The sequence below is a fragment of the Ammodytes marinus genome (genome assembly GCF_949987685.1).
Source record: "Ammodytes marinus genome assembly, chromosome: 9".
Taxonomy (NCBI): Eukaryota; Metazoa; Chordata; class Actinopteri; order Uranoscopiformes; family Ammodytidae; genus Ammodytes; species Ammodytes marinus.
Genome location: NC_137213.1, coordinates 24,802,849 through 24,826,011, shown reverse-complemented (window position 1 = coordinate 24,826,011; position 23,163 = coordinate 24,802,849). Strand labels below are relative to the sequence as shown.

General features: G+C 41.3%; 1 protein-coding gene across 1 annotated transcript; it reads right to left on the bottom strand.

Annotated features, from left to right (window-relative positions):
- Positions 1 to 9,948: 9,948 nt before the first annotated feature.
- On the bottom strand, positions 9,949 to 17,657 carry LOC307255435 (V-type proton ATPase subunit d 1-like; the record flags this gene model as incomplete). Its single annotated transcript, XM_080034117.1, has 8 exons — positions 17,524 to 17,657; positions 15,611 to 15,782; positions 14,479 to 14,657; positions 14,021 to 14,100; positions 10,955 to 11,032; positions 10,593 to 10,769; positions 10,400 to 10,477; positions 9,949 to 10,122 (listed from the first exon to the last, which is right to left on the bottom strand). Exons 1-8 carry the CDS (start codon positions 17,642 to 17,644, stop codon positions 9,949 to 9,951), a joined length of 1,059 nt encoding a protein of 352 aa, XP_079890243.1. The 5' UTR covers positions 17,645 to 17,657.
- Between the last annotated feature and the right edge of the window lie 5,506 nt (positions 17,658 to 23,163).

Sequence of the window (23,163 nt, the reverse complement as noted above, 5' to 3'; positions counted from 1 at the left end):
CAGCTAGGAAGCCGCCGGGTTTGCTTCAGGGAAAATGTATTTTTAAGAAGCTTCCCAATGGAAACCTCGACAAGACCAAGGTTGTTTGCACCTTGTGCAATGCGGAATTGGTTTACTGTAGGAGTTCTAACAGTCTGTGCTCTCGGAAGCGGCCGGGGCATGCGTGTGTGCAATGGGAGAGCTTTGTGTGGAGAGAAAAAAAAGAGGCAAGGGAAATCGCCAAAGCCAATGCATAGCCTCGACTCATTAAAGGTTGAAAATCACTGAATTACACAACATGTAGGCTAGCCTATGGCTTAAGGCTATGGAAATCATTATGGAAACAATATTTTTTTTTATCAGTGATAGCTCAGCTGATCTCGTTGCTATAGAGACCACGTCCGTCCGCTTTGTTTGACAACTGACAGAGCTGCCAAGTCTCACCCTTTTGGCCGTGAGACACACTCATATCAACCAGCTCACACTCTCACACGCTAGCCTACAACTCAAATTTCTCACGCGGAGAAGTTAATCCCCAAAATAACGATTGTTTTGCGGGACTTTTATTTTGACAGTCTTATATTGAAAAGCTAACGGACATGAGTTCCGTGACATCCTCTTTCTGCACGCAAGTTAACTTGATGCATTAGGTGTGCACCTGCACAGGAGATGAGCCCCTGGTCTGATGCGCCACCTGGTTTGAGAAACACGTTCTCAAAGACTTACTTTGAGTCATTATTTAGGAGCACACACATATTATGATTGAATTCAAATGAGACATTTTAATCTAGATTAATATAGATTAATTCCAAAATTAATCTAGATTAATCTAGATTAAAAAAATTAATCTATGCCCACCTCTAATATATATATATATATATATATATATATATATATATATATATATATATATATATATATATATATATATATATAGATAGATAGATAGATAGATAGATAGATAGATAGATAGATAGATAGATAGATAGATAGATAGATAGATAGATAGATAGATATATATATATATATATATATATATATATATTTATATTTATATATATATATATATAGATAGATAGATAGATAGATAGATAGATAGATAGATAGATAGATATATATATATATATATATATATATAGATAGATAGATAGATAGATAGATAGATAGATAGATAGATAGATATATACTGTATATATATATATATATATAGATAGATAGATAGATAGATAGATAGATAGATAGATAGATAGATAGATAGATAGATAGATAGATAGATAGATAGATAGATAGATATATATATAGATATATATATATATATATATATATATATATATATATATATATATATATATATATATATATATATATATATATATATATATATATTTATATATATATATATATATATATATATATATATATATATATATATATATATATATATATATATATATATATATATATATATATATATATATATTTATATATATATATATATATAGTCCGGGTTTTTAGAACAGCCTTTTATTGTTAAGCTTATTTTTTCAAATTTGAGAAAGAACATAACGTCCTTGAGCCAGATTGAAATTGATGGCCAGGGGATTTAGGGGATTTCCACATAAGTAAAGTACAGCGTCTTGCCAGAAGGGAAGTGAAGGCTAGTATTTATGATTGTAAAGCGGAAACATGGGGGGAAAGATGGGGTCCTAAATATAGCAATGAAGGCGTCTCTCTTTATTATGGGCTCCTAAAACCGTTGTCATAATCATAAAAAAGTCAACACACATTTGTAAGTGAGTGGCGTTTCCTCCATCCTGGCCCAATCTGATCTGTCTGTGTGCACTGAGTGTAGGTGGTGTGGCTCTGTCGATGCAGAATCTGTGATGAAAGGCCCTCTTCCACTTTGACCTCGTACAGTAGGTTTAAAACGACATTTATAGCAGTCCCTGTGTGTGAATTGCAAAGGGAGGGAGGGTTTGGATGTAGAGTGAGGCCGGATTGGAATTGGGACAATGTCTCACCTTCTGAGACAGTGAGAGCATCAATCTGTTCCATTGCTCTAAATTGCAGACGTGTGTGTGTTTGCAGAAGCATCACAAGCATTTGTCCGCGTGATAGACTCAGGGGTCCTTTGTGTTTTCCTTTGGCGCTAGTCTGCCAGGGTGGTCGGCCTGTGTGTGTCTGTTTTCACAGTTTTGACCTTCCCATCCAATCACTCTTTGTGGTTACCCTTACGGGGTTAACTTTGAGACAAGATATAGATGAAATAGTCTTGAATAAAGCTTGTTTGAAGGCACAAAAACAAACCATTAGTACTCGATTTAAGCTACTTCAATATAAGTGGCTGATGAGAACATACATGGGGCGACTGTGGCTCAGTTGGTAGAGCGGGTCGGCTGATGATCAAAGGGTTGGAGGTTCGATCCCCGCCCTGCCACCTGTGTCATAGTTGTTGTGTCCTTGGGCAAGACACTTCACCCACTTTGCCTCGTGTGAATGTCGATAGTTAGCCTGCTATCTGTGTGTGAATGGTAACGTGGGAAAGGAAAACAGGTCTCCCTTGAAAAAGAGTCTTTGGTCTTAATGGGATTTACCTGTATAAATAAAGGTTACATTTTTTTTTAATAAAAATACATAACTCCTGCCAAGCTCCATCATATTCACCCCCTCAGGAAAATGTCTCATTCATTTCTCATAACTGAATATTCCTTTTTTAATGTATTTCTTCTTGTAACATGCATGTCCTTCTTATCCAAAGCTTTCAGACTTAAGAGGACTCCCCTGTGCTGCTGTCCTCTCATCAGCTGTGCTTCTCACTCTCTGTCTCTCATAGACTTTGTCGTGGTCCGGGTCCCACAGAGTGAACTCAGGAGAGGAACTGCTTTACACACAGTCTCGCCTGTCGGTGTCAGGACGGCCCCAACAGTGCAGCCTCACCTTCGCCCTGACCAACTCCACTGCTGCACAGGGTTCCAACGTGTCCCTGTTCTCTGAGGTAAACAACGACCCTCTGGTTAATAGTAATGTATCTCAGTTGAGGACAGGTATAATAGTAGTATTACATGTACGATAGGACTTTTTCACAGGATAGCATTATTAAAGCTATACAGTAGTGCGTAACTTTTTTAAACAAATTATTGTTTTTTCACATTCAGGCCATTACCAAATGAGTTGAGACAAAGTTGGATTGAGCCTATCAGCTCCATAAAACTCACTCTGTATTTCTCAGTATGGCAGTGTTTATAAACTGGTGTCTGCCCTGACACAGAAATATCACAAAAAGAGCCTAAGAAAGTTGTTTATTGTACTGCTAAGAAAAAAAAACCTGGGCCTACTGCAGAAGGAAGCAAATCCATGCACGATCACCGAAAGGCTTACCATATGTAGATTCTTCGACAGTGTTGTTGTTGTTATTACTCAGAATTCCTAATGGTGGGGCCGCCTTTAGCTCAGTCGGTAAGGCGTCCCCCTCCCGGGCCGGGCCCAGCAGCAGACCCGGGTTCGATTCCAGCCCGCGGTCGTTCTCTGCATGTCACTCCCCTCTCTGCCCCATTTCACCTCTGTCTCTCTGCACTATCAATAAAGCATAAAAATGCCCAAAAAATATCTTAAAAAAAATAAATTAAAAAAAAATAATTCCTAATGGAGGCGACAGAGGTTACGCACTATAGCTTTAAAATTGGATCAAATAGCACTCTGTAAACAGTGGGTGTAAGCGCTGCTCCCATCTTATCTAAATCTCAAACCGGGAAATAGTGTGTACTAAATGTGTGGATGTTTGTGTGCACACAGTCTAGAATAGGTAATTGGAGTGTGGAGTTGGGGGGCAGTGCCCTGTCTTGGCCCCGGGGGTCTGGTATCCAGGTGCAGGCCAGACTGGACCGCAGAGAGAAGATCTGGCTGAATGGCACGGTGGAGGGGCCATGTGTTCAGGCCACAGCCGGTTATATGAACGGTAAATACAGAATCTACTCTGCAGTGCTTGCAAAAAACAAGAAAAACACAAAAAATTAAAAATAAACAAAACTATGAGTATGAATGATTTGACTTGTTTATGTCCAGGAACAGACCTGAACGAGGATGTCACTGTGGTGGCGTGTGTGGGAGCAAATGGCAGTTTGCTGTTGGATGTGCAGAGAAGAGGTGGCAGAAACAGCAGCAAACCTGACACTGTGGCCAGCGTGTTTGTGGGTTCAGCCAATCAAAGGCTGATGCTGAGAGCGAGCGGCTGTTTGGAAAGCCTCACTGCAGTGGAGGTATTGACCAATAGTAAATGTATAAAAAATAGTCACATTGTTACCACAGTACAGTATGACGAGTTCAAATACTTTGTGTTGTTGTTTTCACAGGCACGGATTCAATATTTGAGCTCCAAGATTCGTAATAAGTTGTTGGAGAGGATAAAGACGTTACAGCTTCTCCTTGTTGAATTCAGACGGCAGGTGACCACAATGCAACACACGGCCGTGGGATACTTAATGTGAACAAATGCATGTGGCGCTGTGTGGCACTGTGAGAAATATAAAAGGGCTTTTTTTGGACACTGCACCATTAAAACAGTTTCTAGTGGAAACCCAAATTACAATTTTGGGACCTGAAAATGAGCACAATATGTGACCCTTTGAAAGGTTTTCGATCATGCAGTTTTCTTACATGGTAACATACTCTCTTCAAAACATTCCCCACAGTCCAGAGACAGCCAGTTGTTCCAGGATCTGAGCGCTGTGCCCCTTCACGTGTCCCAGCGATCGGAGGCTCTGCTGGGGCACAGAGACAGAGACGGAGGCGGTCTGTTGGCCCTGTGGCAGAGCGGACCCCTGCGCCGCATCGCCACCCACAGCCTGCCGCGCTTACTGGGCCTGCTGCAGCACGCCTCACTGCTGGGGCAACAAGAACTGAGGAGTGAGTCCAGCTACAAATTCCTCATATGAAATAATTTTTTAATGTACGTACATAATTATGGGTAAATGAGTTAAAATAACGCTTTAGGTCATCAAAACACATACATTACATACATACATTTGGTTGCTGTGAATACAGATATTCCCTTTATTTCTTGAGACATGACAGGATGGCACTCACTGGCTTTCCTCACAGGCAGTAATCTAATCTCTAAATCATGAATTTACAATATTAGATAAGATGGAACTTAACTCATCCCGAAAGACATTCTATTGCCAGGTTGTTCTAACATTTCAGAAACAAAACAAAGAATACAGAATGAGTGAAATATTGAATATCAAAAGTATTGTAAACAAATACAAGTGTTATAACAATGCAAATTGTGAAGTACATGTAAAGAAAGCTGTAATCCTCTCCCCTGTTACATAACTGTCTGAGGCATGATAAGCCTCTCCCTCTCTCACATCTTGTTTTTATTACGTAATCGTATACTTTTTATTGTGACTTTTACTGTAACAACTTAAGCTGACTCTCATAAATATTAATGTATGATGTGTGAGGAGGCAAAAGCCCTGACACGGTGTTTTGCTTGGTTTCGCAGGACCACTGGCCACTCTGGCTGGTGTGTACCAGGATGTTAAGGGCCAGAGACCAGAGGTGATGTGGAGGGAGACTGTCTCCTCTTTGACTGAGGTGCTGGAGGAGGTGCTGCCTGCTCTGTTGGAGAACCCTCAGCTGAGGCCGCTGGCTCAGACTAGTGTTGCTGCACTCAGCGTCACCCTGGATGTGGTGAGAAATGTGCACCCTGGGGCCTTTTTCTACTTTGTGTCGGACCATTGATAATATTATATAGATTCATTTATTTCATTCATTAGCTAATTTAAAGCCTTGTGCAGATATTATGAGTTTGGTCTTGTCTGATTCCGTTTCAATAAAAGCGTATATGTGCAAACAAGTATCCCAGGTAGGCCTATGTATGTTTTGCGCATGTTTTCAAAAATTGTCTGAGCTTTTATCTTTGTGTAGATGTATTTTTTTGTCTACTTAACAATAAAAATAAATCAAAAACTATCCCAAAGTGACGTAGGGGCCCTGATGTGAGACTTGTGTACACAGGGATTTAATAACCAGCCAAGCAATTTGCATGAAAGCACACTAGTGATTAATGGTCAGTGTTCTGTGTGCATCAGGCAGGTCAGCATACCTACCACTGGGTGGATGGCAGGCTGGCCATGGCTCTGTCTGGAATCAGGAAAAGACTGGCCTCTATCTACAAATTCTCCCCCAGGTACTGAGACCTACACCAAGAAAAGCTTTGCCTTCTTTTAAATTAGAAAAAGAGGTCACAGAAGGGACATACAGTATTCTTCATTATGGTATAATAAGCGCATCCCACCCAGTATGAACAAGGCCAAGAGATTTATGTTGGAACATGACTTGGGGGATTAGGATGTCTAGGTTGCTCACAACTATCTTTCAACGGTAAATCACTGTTATGAACATTTATTACCCAATTGGCAAATTTTGACAAAAGCAGAAGTAAGCTCATTATGACAGTAAGGCATTTAATTTAACTTACATTTATTTATTTGTCAATTTACACAAGGTATATCGAAATTTGTTCTTCGCATATCCCCTCTCAAGTTACCACACTTCTGAGGGGCTCAGAGCCCAGGGTCAATTTACAAGGTGTATCGAAATCAGCCATGGCGCCCCTGGAGTAGTTTGGTGTTAAGTGCCTTGCTCAAGGACACAATGGTAGAGATGGTGGACACTGTACATGTAATACCAGCCAACACTATAGTTTTACAAATAACACCCTCCTGTCCGGTGCCAAGAATCGAACCAGCGACCTCACGGTTACTGGTCGGCCACCTTTCCTCTAGTCTAGGCCATCCCACCACCCGTTTTGAATTGGGTGTTCTTTGCTTCTCTCCAGTGAGTGTTCAGTGAGTGCATCGCTGCCTCTGCCACCTCTCCCTTGGTCCAGGGTGGCCCAGGCTGGATTGGTGGAGATCCTTCTGGAGGAGTGGCTCCTGAGGCCCCTGCAGACCCTCGCTTCAGTCAGGCCAACAGCTGAACTATACCGGCTCAAAAGGAAGATCATGGACAGCCCGTTTATACGTGAGGCTAGCTGCTTGACGTTGCCACTATAAAACAGAGGGACTTTACCAAATGGCAATGAGACCTTATCATTTTGTTTTCTCTCCTGAAGACCAAGCTCTGCTGGTGGCAGATCAGTTTGTGGTGACGTTTGACGGACACGTGTATGAGCTTCCAGGCTCCTGTCCGCTGCTTCTAGCGCAGGACGTCAGCTCCCGGCCTTCATTCACACTGCTGCGCCCTTCAGACTCACGCAGCCTCCTACTGGTAGCAGTGAATAACAGCACCATAGAAATTCAGCGCGACGGACAGGTATGTGTAAAGACCTGTGACAAAGCTTGTCTCACTTAAAGGTGCAGTTCGCAGATTTTATTGGCATTTTTCAGAACAGAACTCGGTAGAAATGGAATATAATATTCATAAGTGTGTTTTAAATAATGTATAATCGCTTAAAAATAAAAGTTGATTCTACAGTAGCACAGAATGGACAAACTTTATTGCCATATGGATTTTTAAAGTGGGTGTCCTGGGGGAAATGCACCTGTTGGAAGACGAAGAAGAAGTACTATAGAATAAATGACTAAATACATCTTCACCTCATCACCTGATATTGTGGAAAAAACTTTAGGCAGTTGTGGATGATGCCATCTTTAGTAACTTCTTGTTCTTGAAGACCACTGTAGCTTATGATATCATTCAAAAGCGGTGGGGGTTGCCCAGGGAGCGTTGCATTCTAGAACATTCACCACTTGGTGCCACTCAATTTTCAGATATTACACACTGCACCTTTAACATTAAAAAAAACATAAATTAGGGAGGTTGAGTGTCATGACTTCCAGCAGTTTTGTTGGAAAACAAAGTGAGCATTGCAGCAGACAGGCCTCTTCCAATATGTCTGAACAATAATAAATAAGGAAATGTTTGTCTTATAGGTGAAGGCCAACTGCAACAAAACTCTCACGCACACGTTTCACAGTGACAGTGGAGTGGCTGTCAGAAGTGGGACAAACATTGTGCACGTGTCCAATCAGAACGGAGCATCAGTGTCATGTGACCTGTTGCTAGAGGTGTGCAGCTTCACTCTGGATGGACGGTTGCATGGTAGGAAAATGGAACATTCAGTACGACTTAGGATAAAGTAATCTCTCAATGTGTCAATATTTGTCGAGGCTATTTTTACACTTTGTTGATCTACTACACAGGCACATCCACTGGTCTAATGGGCACCAATGACAATGAAGCAGGGAACGATTTTCCTTTGCCTGATGGATCTCAAGCTGAGGACATGGAGCGTTTTCTCCACAGTTGGCAGGTGGGACAAGCGACCGTCAAATCCTAAGTTTTTGTTTCTTTAAAGCTATAGTGCGTAACTTTTTCATATAAATGAATTTTGGTTACATTCAAGCCATCGCTAAATGAGTTGACACAGAGTTAAAACCTGGACGCACAGCAGAAGTAATAAAATCCCATGCACATTGGTAGACACTCCTCATGTAGATGTACTCCTCATGTAGATGTATCGTTTTAAATACTCAGAATTCCTCATGGGGGCGACAGAAGTTATGCACTATAGCTTTGATATCTGCACATTCATATTGGCTTTGTTGACCTAAATGTACCCAGCGCTCACCTGCACATTGGTCATTTGTCTGTGTCTTCAGATGAAACCTGGGTGTACTGAAACGCCAGGTGCAGCAGAGCCCCTTCCTGAAGCAGCCAGGAGCCCCGTGAGCTGCAGCTCTCTGTTCTCTTCACCCGATTCTCCGCTCAGTTACTGTTTCAGGGTGGTGAGTAGGAAAAACAAATACCACGCAACCTTCACAACCACCCGTTGCGAATCGTATGTGGATACAGTGTGCTGTGAAAACATGTGTCTTTTCAGAGCCCCAGGCCATGATGGATTTCTTGACCATGAAAAAATAACAATGTACAAGATGTAGCCATACTGTATATGTACATCACTTAAATCAAATGCTCAACAGTCCATGAAGAAATATCAAAATCAAAACATCTTAGCTCTGCCAAACCGTAAAATTGCAAAATAGACTTACAATTGTGTAAGCCTACATAAAGTGTAATCAAATGATTTAAGGTTTGTGAAAGGCCTGTCACGAGCATGAAAACAAGCATGTGAAGTGGAAGGTGAACTCAGGGCCAAATAAATATGCAGCTCAAGTTGAATCTCTGCTCTCACTTTAAGCGTTTGTGTGCGTGCTTCATTTTTAATATGGTATCTGTGTCATCAGGTGGATCCTGGTCAGTTCCTGTCGGTGTGCCATCTGAGCTCCTCTAGAGCCCCGTGCAGATTAGCATCTGCTTTTGTTCATCTCTGCCAGCAGAACTACATACCTCTGGAAGTCCCTGTCCGCTGCTGTAAGATAAGACCACTATACAAACAGCATGTGCACCATCACACTCACACACTTCATGATTTATCATTATGTGTCTACATTATCAGTGCAAACGTTGCCTTCATCTATTCCCCCCCTTCTGTTTCGTTTCAGTGAAAGTATGAAGGAAGAACGAGCTAATGAAGAGCAAAGGTGATTCATGACCTCTGTTAGCTGCTAAAACTACTTTATACCACTGTTTGTGCCACATTACTTATTCACTTGTGTATTACATTTTATACTCCACTGTATAGTTATACATTTTTTGACCTCCTTGTTTATAATTATAAACATAATTATGTCCTGGAGATATTGTGCTAGTACTGTAAATGAGAAAACACTAACTATAGCTAGTTTATTTTTTTCTAATAACAAGGCTTATTTTTGTATTTCCTGTGCGCTGTAGTACAAAACACTGAACATATTTGTGACTGACTTCAGTGCAACCAAAGTAACTCACGACCAAACATGGATTATAAAGATATCAACAAACATTTTGTTGGGATAAAGTGCATTTATTACTGTGTTGTATTCAATCTGACAACTTTGTGTTCAATACAAATGGGATGTATTCCTAATGAGTTCCCTGGAAGATGGGTATGTAGTTGTGTATCTTGGACTTCTGTCTCTGTGTGACACACTCTGAGATCCAGACGATGTTGCGGCTCTCCTGCTCCTTCAGTCTGACGTAGGAGTAAAACACTCCCAAGTGGAACTGCTGCAGGAAAGCCAGTGTGTTCAGCTTCACCTGAGGACCCGTGGAGGACGAGAGCCGCACAGAGAGACACAGAAAGGCAGATTTAAGTACAAATAAAATTGTACGGGTTTGCAGTTTGCAATTTGTTTGACAGGTTTACTGTTTTCAGCTCTGCAAGAAATAGCCGTGCAAAAAAAAACCCCACTGGTCGACTTGTCAGAATAGTCACCAAACCTCCCATTTTTTAAAGAAAACATATTGCTTTCCATTTTTTAAAATGATGAAATGTTATGGGGATACACTCTAACTGAAGACGTTAAAGTATTACCTCTTGTTCAAAAAATCTGTCCTCCAGAGTCTTAAAATCGGATCCTGGCTCGCGTTCATCGAATATGATTTGATACTCCTGCAGGGGGGCATGCAGGGGTTAAAGTTAACCATATGTCTGACGTGAAAAACAAAGTGCAGCAACAACACAGCTGCTCTCAATTAAACTACACTCAGGTAAACGTAAGACTTACTGGGAAACAGATGGCGACGGCTTTGATTTGCTCGTGATCCTCTGCCTGGGCCAGCAGCCGCAGACCTTCGGGGTTAAGTTTGCCACAAGAAGGATACAACGCACTCCTGTCTGCACCGCTGAGATCCGTCCCAAAGGAGTTGACTGTGATGATGAACGCCCGCCTGTCAGCTTCAAACTGTGTCACACACACACACACACACACACACACGCACACACACACACACACACACACACACACACACACACACACACACACACACACACACACACACACACACACACAAACAAACATTCTTTTCAGCATGAGAACAAATTTATAAAAAAAAAATCCTGTTATGCAAGTGTAAATAGGCACAGTACCTCCAGGATAGGACACATAATGTCTTTTGTGGCACCCCCAATGTTTTCACAGAAAGAGTGAAAAGACTCTAGATATGCCTGTAAGGGGAAAACAAACTCAAAATGTTCAGAAGTGTCCTTGTTTAAAACTTTGACCTTAACCATATAATGGAACTAAAGACTTATTGCACATCAGGCCCGGAGTGGCTAATCGGGAGAACCGGGAGCATTCCCGGTGGGCCGCTCTGGTTTTTGGGCTGCGAGGGCCGGCCCAGTCATGGCACTGGGTTAAAATATCATTTTACCTATTGGTGCATTAAAAATCATATTATTAGTCCGCAGTTAAGTTACTGCTAATGGAAACTGACCATTTCCTACAGCTTCAGTTTCACATTAAAAGCATCTAACTGGCGTAACGTGAGATTACTTTTATTTTGAAGCAGAATTTAGGGCCTCCTAGCCCTGCTGCGTGTCTCTCTCTAGCAGCATGTCGGACTACGAGGTGAAAGATAACTTGTAATTCTGCGCTCATACCAAAGGCTTTATGAAAGTTAGTCACAGCCCCCAGTCATATATGTTCAATGCATGCTCGGGACAATGGCGACTGGAGCGTCGGCTGCACTGGGATGAGCCAGAATCCGAACATGTAGGCCTATTCGGATGAGCACGGATAATGAGATGATCGATCCGAATATGTTTATTTCGCGAATAATCTCGTTATTATTCAGGAAACAACTATTTATTTATTTTGCCTATCATGCACTAAATTGACGCGGCGCGTTCTGCCTTAACTTGAGTGGCACCTATCAGCTGTTCATCTCCGCTGCCGTGGCAGAAAAGAGATAGGCCTAGACCAGCTGCGTTTATGCATGGCCCCGTGAGCTGCGGTCTCTCCATTCCGCTGGATGTTTGTGACCCCGAGTCACCTTCAGTCCCTCCTGACTTTTATTTATTTCAAATCTCTGAACGTGAACCACGTCTCTTCATTTAATAAAATCGATCTTTAAATATTCGATCTGCAAACACTTCGCTTGTTTAGTTCATACAATCTGTTTATAACTAAGAGATTTGCTCAAAAAAAGTTTCGTTTTTGTGCGTTGATCAATTAGACCACTAGATTATAAAACGCTGTTTCCTAGTCTAAAGTAATTATTCATTGAACTAAGTTAGAAATTAAAAAAGAGAGGGAGAGAGAGATAGCGAGACAGAGATAGGCCTATGAGAGACAGAGGGAGAGAGAGAGAGTGAGAGAGAAGAGGGAAATAAACGGGCAAAATAAATCTTATCTAGATCGATGATACAACTTAGTTTAGTTAAAAATAAAAAGGGACAGAGATGAAAAAATAAAATAAATTGGGCAAGTTTATGATTTACTGTGATGTAATAGGCCTACTGTTTCAGACTCTGAATGTTCAATGTCCCCCAGTCAAACGTGTAGGGGCTTAGACAGTTATAATGAGAGAGAGAAACAGATGAGTACAGTATGAGGAAAATATGCCTATCTCATTATTGATAATATGCCAATATTAAATCAATTTGAGGCTCTGAAGGGACAATAATTGTTGTTTTTTTCACACATAAGCCCATAAGCCCCAGCCACTTCCGGTTTCATATCCGAATACAGGTAGCCTACATATAGATAGGCTAATTGTGTTTGTTGAACAGATAGCCTACAGATAATGACGTCTCCTTACACTCCTACTGCACATAGTAGCACCATGGCAGGCACCTGAGTAGGCTATAGGCTAAACAGGAGCATTTGAGTCCACACAGTCTAAAAACACAGAATTACAAGGGTGCAGAGAACAGTGCACTGCAAAACCTAGAGCAGACGTACATATTAAGGTTGTTATTACATTACATTAATAATGTCGGCGTGAAAGTGGGCTGATCTGAGGCATGAAACTCCAGGGCTGAAAATGAGTCCCACTCCGGCCCTGTTGCACATGGTCCTAAAACTTGTGCTGCTGTGTAGTAAACCAGTTTGACACAGTAGAACCCCCACCGTCCACACACACACGCACACACACACACACATATACACTCAACAAAAATATAAACGCAACACTTTTGTTTTTGCTCCCATTTTTCATGAGATGGACTTAAAGATCTAAAATTCATTCCAGATACACAATTGTACCATTTCTCTCAAACATTGTTCACAAATCTGTCTAAATGTGTGATAGTGAGCACTTCTGCTTTGCTGAGATAATCCATCCCACCTCACAGGTGTGCCACATCAAGATGCTGATCTGACATCATGATTAGTGCACAGGTGTGCCTTAGACTGTCCACAATAAAAGGCCACCCTGAAATATGCAGTTTTGTCTCACAGCAAAATGCCACAGATGCCACAAGCATTGAGGGAGCGTGCAATTGGCATGCTGACAGCAGGAATGTCAACCAGATCTGTTGCTTGTGCATTGAATGTTCATTTCTCCACCATAAGCCGTCTCCAGCAACTTCGCACAGCCATTGAAGAGGAGTGGACCAACATTCCACAGGCCACAATTGACAATCTGATAAACTCTATGCGAAGAAGATGTGTTGCACTGCATGAGGCAAATGGTGGTCACACCAGATACTGACTGGTTCTGAGTCCCCAGACCCCCATAAAGCAAAGAAATGCACATTTCAGAGTGGCCTTATATTGTGGACAGTCTAAGGCACACCTGTGCACTAATCATGATGTCAGATCAGCATCTTGATGTGGCACACCTGTGAGGTGGGATGGATTATCTCAGCAAAGCAGAAGTGCTCACTATCACACATTTAGACAGATTTGTGAACAATGTTTGAGAGAAATGGTACAATTGTGTATCTGGAATGAATTTTAGATCTTTAAGTCCATCTCATGAAAAATGGGAGCAAAAACAAAAGTGTTGCATTTATATTTTTGTTGAGTGTATATACAACTTCATGGTAAATTATGATAGTCATATCCTCTCATGTCTCCCTGTAGTAAACTAAAAGAGCTTTCAAGAATCTCCGCTCCCATTTCATCCATCCAGGACACCACAGACACACACAAACACACATACATTGAACTTCATGGTAAATTATCCTCTAATGTCCCACTGTAGTCACCTTATAGAGCTTGTTTCTAAGAATCTCTGCTCCCATTTCATCCAGATTGGACTCAGACACAGCATCCTGGAAAAACTGAGCTATGACATAACAACACAGTTGGAAATCAGCTTGGTCATAGGTCTGTGTCGTAGATCACTTTTGTATTTAACAGAACACAATTAATTTCAACCCTTCCTTCTGTCACCTGCCATAAGTTAACTTTTTTACGTAAAAGTAAAAACATTATGATAAATCGAAACATTTTGACGTTGCATTTTGAAATTTCAAGTTGACTAAACATGAGTATTATCTATTTTCATCATGTCTAACTTTACATCTTGTTGTTTCATCCTGTTTACTCTCCACCATTAACTTTAATTAATCATGTATAATGATCTCTATTGACTCACAAAGTACTATTGAAATAAAAATCAATCATTTTTGGTGATTAAACACAGATTATTTTAGGAATCTACCTAGTGGTGTGTCCACCAGGATGGCTGAGTAAAGCTCAGTGGGGGTACGGGCGATGCCCACCGCTGCCATTTGTTGGAAAGCTCCCAGTGGGTGACACCGTGGGAGCAGCTCCTCTATGTCCCTCTGCTTCAGGGCCCCGCTGATCAGCATCACCACGTTGTCAATCATGTAGCTGTAGCTATGGCGACACAGAGAACAGGGTGAATGGATGTCCCTTTATTTGATTGTGTGTATTGATTGTGTATTCCATCTCTCTTATTAAATTGTAGAACAGCGAAGCGCAAAACCACATTCAGACAATCATCCTTTGTAGCAATAGGCACTAAAATGTGGAATACACTACCATCAGAAATCAAAACATTGACAGAGCTCAAGGTTTTCAGGGTGGCCTTTTATTGTGGACAGTCTAAGGCACACCTGTGCACTAATCATGATGTCAGATCAGCATCTTGATGTGGCACACCTGTGAGGTGGGATGGATTATCTCAGCAAAGCAGAAGTGCTCACTATCACACATTTAGACAGATTTGTGAACAATGTTTGAGAGAAATGGTACAATTGTGTATCTGGAATGAATTTTAGATCTTTAAGTCCATCTCATGAAAAATGGGAACAAAAACAAAAGTGTTGCATTTATATTTTTGTTGAGTATATATATATATATATATATATATATATATATAATATATATATATATATATATATATATATATGAACCAAATTGTACAGATCACCAACAACTCTGTTCCCAGTGCTGGCAACGTGGGTGGATTCAAGCCCTACAAAGGAACGCCGCGGCAGAACTACTAACTGCCACTGAATTCTGCCACTTTAAAACACCTGGAATTTTGAAGATTTTTCTAAACTCTTTATTTTTAGAATATCAACTGTTTTTAGGTGGTTGACACTATTTGATTTTGTATAGAGAAGTGTTTACCTCCAGTGTAGGGTTTTTTCCTGACAGTTTTGTTGTTACAGTTATAACGACCCTGTGCACATGTTTTACTTATCTACTGTATATACACACACACACTCACACACACACATTATAATAGACTGGGTGAAAACAGGAAATAAATGAATGGGCTTATTATAAATGTATCATTTTGGACATAGAGAGTCGTAGCCTACGTTATATAGTCGAGGAAGGTAGATAGTGGAGGCAGGGCGTTGGTGCGAAGGCAGCTGAACTCAGTCACCAGGTTCTCCCTCAGCCTGCTGTCCACCAGAGACACAGTCAGGTCCTCTTCAGACGTGGACAGCAGCTTACCGTAGTCTGTGCTCTGCAGGTGCAGCTTCATGTCTGAGGAGGGGAAAGACATTGCCTAAATGTTCTGTCCTCTACTCCTCTTCTGTTCAACTTCAGTGCATCAGAGGCATCTTCACAATTCAGAGGTTTTCCAGAGCTCCTTCCTGATAGGTTGCTCTGGGTTCATCCCTATGTTAAAATATTCCCCCCCATGTCCCCACTCAGGCCTACCATTCCCCCAGCATCAGGGCAGTTCCTTGCAGAATGCACATAGAGTGTGTGTGTGTGTGTGTGTGTGTGTCAGGGCCGGCGGTAGCCAGGGGCAAGGGTGGGCAGACCCACTATCGGACGGACCTGTTTGTTCGCTGTCCAAGAAAATATCAAATAAAACTCAGACAATTAATTGATACTAAAGAATATACCATTGCCATGCAATGCTTCTAATTGTATTATTGGGTGGGCAGGACAGCCTGCCTCCAAGTTACCCAACCGCTTATAGTCACTGGTCAGCAGAGCCTGCCCGAGGCATAAGCGAAATAAGCGGTTGCTTAGGGACCCGACTGCCAGGGCCCCCCTCCCCCCAAAAAAAAAGAAATACAATGTTTTGGTAGATAGTTAATAGCTTAATAATTTAATCAGTTCATCTGGGGGGTAATCCGAGGTTAACTGATCACGTCACGTTCACGTCCATGGCATGCACAGTGTGTATTGAGTTTAATTAAAAATATTTGAAAATGGGTCTGCCCTCAGTTGCCCATGCACTGTGTATAGTCTATAGCCTATTTCAGCCTCGTCTGTGGAAAAAAAGATAACTGGACAACAGAGTTCTTCTGCTTCGTTCCTCTCACTGCATTTCAATTAATTCATTATATTACAGAAAAATATGTCCCGTAAAAGAAAAAGAGCACCAAGCCCAACCCAGAGGACCCTGCATAATATTTTATTTAAAATTTATATTTTTATAGAAAATCCATGTGTCTTTCTTCAATAGCTTCTAATTCATCCGACCCAGTGTCTCCAAATTATTTGTTAACACAAAATTCCTCAGGTTTCGCCTCTTAATTTTCCTCTCAAAGTGCACCAAATTCATGCATTTCACTTTAAAAAGGTAAAACAAATCTCCCGGGGGGGGCATACCCCCAGACCTCCCTAGCAGGGTCGTGACCTCGGCTGGCTACTATTTTCACCCAGCTGGACATCGGAGGCAATAGTGGCAAGCTGCTGGTAGCAGTGCTATCATGGTAATATGGAACATGGACATGCTCCCGTTGCACTTCAGCACTTACACTATAAAACTGCATGAGGTGAACCATAAAACAGCATATAATTTACGCACTTCTGACTTCTTTACCGCTTGTTAAACACATTAAAGCTGATAACGACAAAGCATTAAGACACACACATCACACACAGGCAGTTTTGGCGTCTGCCTTAAGGATCGTGAATCTTTTGGAAGACGCTTTTCAAGAACTTTTTTCCAGATTGTCGACAAACTACTAGCACGATGGATAAGTGGGAGTACAAACATTCCTGCAAATATTTACTGCACTTAGACCTAACATCTTACAGGTATTTCATCATCTTAACTGACAGAAATAAATGCCCATTTTCTTATTCATTGGGAAAAATGGGAACAAGATGAAGACATATATATGGATGTGTGTCACTCCTCCACTGCAATAACTTTTGAAATACACACACACACACACGCACAAAAGGGGTGCTATACATTTAAGGGCTGTATTTGCAAAACTAAAACATGTCCAAAAATAACAGTGTGAAACAATATTCTTACCCTCAAGTGTATCACATTGGGCCAGATTGTGATAGTCGGTGCGAGTCAGAATCCCTGCCCTCATTCCTCGAACCAGACCCTCCAGATAGCCATGATCCACATTAAAACTCAGCTCTGTCATGATGTCAACTGAGCTCTCAACAAGCTCTGGCTGCAGCTAAAATGAGCTGTTTCCTCGTGCATATGTGTCTCTTTTCTTTTTATGTAGTAACTTCTGCATTATTCCCCCCTCTGACTAAGATCCATGCGGTTATTTTCCCTTCCTCTTTGACACCATGGAAACCCATTTCTGCCCTAAAGGTCGGTTAAAGCGACCTGTCTTAGTTTGTGCATTCAGTCTGGTTATTCAAGTTAATCGCTCTTTTCATTATCATTCTTTTTTTCTCTGTGCCCAGAGAACTAATCATTTTAAAATATGTTATTAAATCAAAAGAACATGGTGCTCTTGGGCAGGAAATTAGCAGGAGAAAAAGGAACGAAGCTGTGTTGCTTGTTTGAAAAAGATAAATTGTATTAGCTGTCGGAACAGATGTGTTCAAATCAGAAGCAGCAAACCAGATGGTTTATGATGTACTGAAAGGAGATAACACGTTTTCCATTCATCGTGTTCCTTGCAGACAAACTTCAGTTATAATCGTTAATATGACTTCTTGTCTATCTCCCTCCATGCAGGACTGATTTTGGTTTGAGCAGACAAAACTGTATGAGGACCACAGATAGCCAGGATGGGGTTTAAAAGCTTTATTATGGAATTCACACATGACAATAACATTGACACGTGACGATGCACACGTCCTTCTACACACTGGCCCCCTAGGCATAATGGTCGGTAAGCTATCTTTCTGCTTTCAAAATGATTGTCCTGGAAAGGATACAGGGACGTTTAAGTCCCTGTTTATCCACAAGATAGCTGCAAGCTAGGGGAGAACGGGGGAATGTGAGCCATCATTTTTGGTCATGTGAGATATATGTTTTCAAGCCCCTCTCATTTCCCCTTGGCCATGAAAGAGAGGACCTCATGGTGATGTTGTAAGCATGTTTTTTGCACAAAAATGTCTTTTTGCATGTAAAAGTTAATTTTCTTGCTGTCAACTTAATCGGTTGTTGTGCCAACGCAAATTGATTCAGGTAGAACAACATCTATCATACATGTTGATGAACTACCAACATAGTAAACCATGTGATGATGATGACTGAAGATTAGCCTGATTTGCTGAGAGAGGTAGTTTTTTCTCAAATCGTGGTAGTGGGGTAAAGTGAGACAAATGCTGTGGGGGTAAAGTGAGAGTAGCCCCTTTTACACAGCCAATGAAAGCCGGGAATATGCCGGAATTTCGGCCCTCCGCCCTGCTGTATAAATGCGACCGTTGCGGAAGAGGGAAGAAAGGTGCGAGAGATTGTTCCGGGAATTTTACTACCTCGGGGGGTAGTAAGATTGCCGACACAATCAGTTCCGCCTATCTGTATAAATGCGGCCAGCTTGTTGTTGCGGAACAGGGGGCGTTTGACGTTCCATAGCCTACGTTCTAAACATGCGACCATGTTAGCAGTTGAAGGACGTGTGTTTAACATTAATCACGGCGGCCTGATGTCCCGTAGAAATCACCAAATAAAAGGAACGGCGTATAATCTAGCTGGTCATAAGGTCCGCTGCTCAATCCAAACCCCCGCGCTTCATTTTGCAGAGTTTATGAGTCTATTTCTGCCCAGGGGAAGTTGTAAAATGGGAAAGCTAGGCTAGGCTAAGCTAGGCTAGGCTAAGCTAGGCTGCGACCGGATCGCCGCCGCTATTATTATCCTCCTACGTCTGAGCGTACATCAACACTTTATTTCTGCCTACAGTAACGTGACTTCACACACTGTGTGTATGTGTATGTCTGATTGGCAGATCTCTGCCCTCACAAAGGGACTCGCTCACAGCCAACCTGTCACACAAACACACACACACACACACACACACACACACACACACACACACACACACACACACACACACACAGAGGTGAAGCAGTGAGCGGATTGATTTTGTCAGTTTGGTTAACAGTCCCAGTGATGTTGGACTCAGCGCGTAGCGAGATCAACCGGCACATCGTGGGGACAGTCAAATACGGCCCTCTTACTGCAAGCTCCAGCACTTCTGCTCTCAATTCACCGGCCAGTGTTGTTGTTGTAAAGCAGCTGACCGGCGCGGCGCTAAATGTTTACGTCACACCTGACGCTGTTTACAAGCACCTCTTCCATTCCGGAACGCTGTGTAAAAGGGGCTACTGATGCGCCGGCAGGCCAGCGTTGCTTGGTTCTGTGTAAATAACACAGAAGCAAGCAAAGCCGGCATATTGGAGTGATGTTGTTCCGTCAATATGCCGCAATTTATTTATTTCTTTTTATTTAAACCTTTATTTTTCCAGATAAAACATTAAGAACAGTTTCTTATTTACAATATTGATCTGGTCAAAGAGGCCCCACTAGGAGTAAAGGTACTAAAGGCAATCTCTGTGTAAAAGGGGCTAGTGTCTGTGCCCTCTTTTAATGAATCCATTATATTTGAGGTAGCAAGGAGACTAGTTTGAATAAGACAAAAGACAATGTGGGCTGGAGGTGGGGGTTGATGGTTGAAGGGGTGTCAGCAAGGGCATGGTTTGGCACATATGTATGTGGGGGACAGGAGAGTGACCTTTAACACCAATAGACTCTAAGTATGTCTACTTGAATGAATGAATCATCCCAATAAAATAAATGCAGAAAAATATTAATCAAAGACTCAAAAGATGGAAAATGACAGCTGGGTCTAGTCCTGTGTTCTGAGTCCCAGGCTGTTCTAGCTGGTTCTGATTGTTATTTGCTCTGACCCCCAGACACTAGCTGTCTCTAAGGGTCCCAGACTGTGTTTTAATCTAACTGGTTATTGAATATGAATTATATGGTGTATTTGATCAGAGTTACTTTCGAGTGTTTCGAAAATGTTTTTGTTAATTGACCAAACCCCATGATTCTGTTACTCGTCCAACATTAGTTTTGGAATATTTGGTTTTCAAGATAGCTGTCAGGATTGTAACTGTTACAAGATTTGTTGTTATGGTAGTTTCAGAGTGGAAAAAGTGGATCAGTTTACACCCTTGATTTCTCTGGTTTGTCTCAGTTTACCCCACAGCTGGGGTAAACTGAGACACAAGACAACTTTTTTTTAAACAATCATATTTCCACTGCCCTTTGTCATGAATAGATTCTGCTAATGCCCTTTTCTAGGAAACATCCTGAATTAATGGGAAATGTGTAAATTTGACTGATAAATTATTTTAGCTCCCTTAGAGGGAAGTAAATGTAAAAAGTGTCTCACATTACCCCGTTCTCCCCTATAAAAAAATATGAGACACAAACACATTGAAAATAAAGGCTTACAACACTTTTATTCAATAGCAAAAATATAAACTAACTCATAATATTTGGTAACTTTTTTACTCAAATGGATGTCTTCTCCAAGCCCTGACTTAAAGGTGCAGTGTGTGGAATTTATTGGCCTTTCTCGGAACAGACTCGGTAGAATTGGAATAACATTTTCATATTTGAATTATTGTTTAATCGCTTGAATTTTTTTTTTTTACACCTTAGGATGGGTGCTTTATATCTACATAGGAGCGGAGGCTGCCATATTGCACCACTATTTTTCTACAGTAGCACAAAATGGACCAACTAAACGGCCTTACGCCTCAAACACACTGGACGTGGAAGCGCCCGGATTTGCCCCGAAGCGCCGCGAAGTGCAGGCAGTTTCATTTTGGCGCCCTTCTTGACAGATCTGCCCGGGCACACCAGCCGATCCGCTGCGCCCTCCTCACATGCGCAACCCATCGTTTCGCCATCTGCTCTATTTTTTCCGCGAGCAAATCGGACAGAAACCACATTAAAATCCCCATTTAACTGGATAAAAAAACACGTTATTAAGGTTTTTATGTTTTTTATTGAAGCAGGGAAAGAGCAGGGGCTCTCCTCCTCTTATCCAAAATTCCACTGTTAGAGGGTAAGAAAAAATAACTGATTAAAAAATATCACAACTAGGTGCCACGGGTGTACTGTGGACACACATGCACAGTAGTTAGAAATACGTGTATGTACTGTATTTCTAACTACGACATTGATTATTCATGAGGTTATTAATAACACATGGACCTGGTAAGACCAGCGCTTTCAGAGCAGAAAGGCGCGGGGAGATTCACTCTTGGTGTGGTCAAACAAATTATTTTTGGCTCACGGCCAGGGTGTTTGAGGCGTTACGCGTTTTTATAGTGGGTGTCCACCAGAAATGCATCTGTTGGAAGACGAAGAAGTAGTTCTATAGAGTAAATAACTAAATAAATTTCCACCTCATAACTTATATATTGTTGAAATACTTGAGGCAGTGGTGGAAAATGCCGACTTTATTAACTAGCTTCTTGTCCTTTAAGGCCACCATAGCTTCTGTAAATTCTCAGAAAGGGAAGGGTTAGCAAGGGAGTGTTGCAATCTAGATGCTGTTAAATACTCCGATATTACATACTGTAATGTGCCTTTAAAAAAAAAATTCCCCCATATTTAGTCTGTGGGTCTGTGGGTTTAAAAAAACACAAGATCTTGCTCAGATAAGTTCCCACATGTTTATCATGGAAGGACAGAAATTATAAAGATCTTCCATAGTGTGGGAAATACCCAAGGCACAACACACAGTTAACACGATTGTCTACATACATGAAAACAGCATGTGTCACTCTTAATCTGTTACACCTTCATATATTCCATATTTGGATATTCTGTTAACATGTGAGTGTTTACTTATTCCTGACACAGCCTTCCCTCGGCCATTCATTCCCAACTGAGGTTTTGAAGCCAAAAAACAATGGAAAGCTTTTGCTGTTAAACAGTAAAAATATTCTCATAAATACTCAGCTGTAAAAGAGGAAACCTCGACAGCCAGGAGGCAGCGTATTTGTGTGTGCGCACATTTCTCTGTGTATATGTCTGTCACTGTGTATGCTTATGTTGTAGACTGTTGTTGTAGACTCTGACTTGAATTTCAAGAAACACATAAAATCAATCAATAAATCAGCCTACTACCACCTAAAAAACATATCAAGAATTAAAGGGCTTATGTCTCAGCAAGATTTAGAAAAACTTGTCCATGCATTTATCTTTAGTAGATTTGACTACTGTAACAGTGTCCTTGCTGGCCTTCCAAAAAAATCAATCAGACAGCTTCAGCTAATTCAGAACGCTGCTGCTTGAGTCCTCACTAGGACCAAAAAGGTGGATCACATTACCCCAGTTCTGAGGTCTTTACATTGGCTTCCAGTCACTCAAAGAATTGATTTCAAAATTCTGATGTTGGTTTATAAAGCACTAAATGGTTTAGGGCCAAAATACATTACTGATATGCTGATAAGTTATGAACCGTCCAGAGCCCTTAGGTCGTCTGGGACAGGTCTACTTACAGTCCCTAGAGTTAGGACTAAACGAGGAGAAGCAGCTTTTAGTTTTTATGCACCAACAATCTGGAACAAACTCCCAGAGAACTTGAGGTCTGCTGCAACTCTCAGTTCTTTTAAATCGAGTCTGAAGACTTTTTTGTTTCCTTTTTAACTTGCAATTTTATTTTATTTGCTTCTTTTA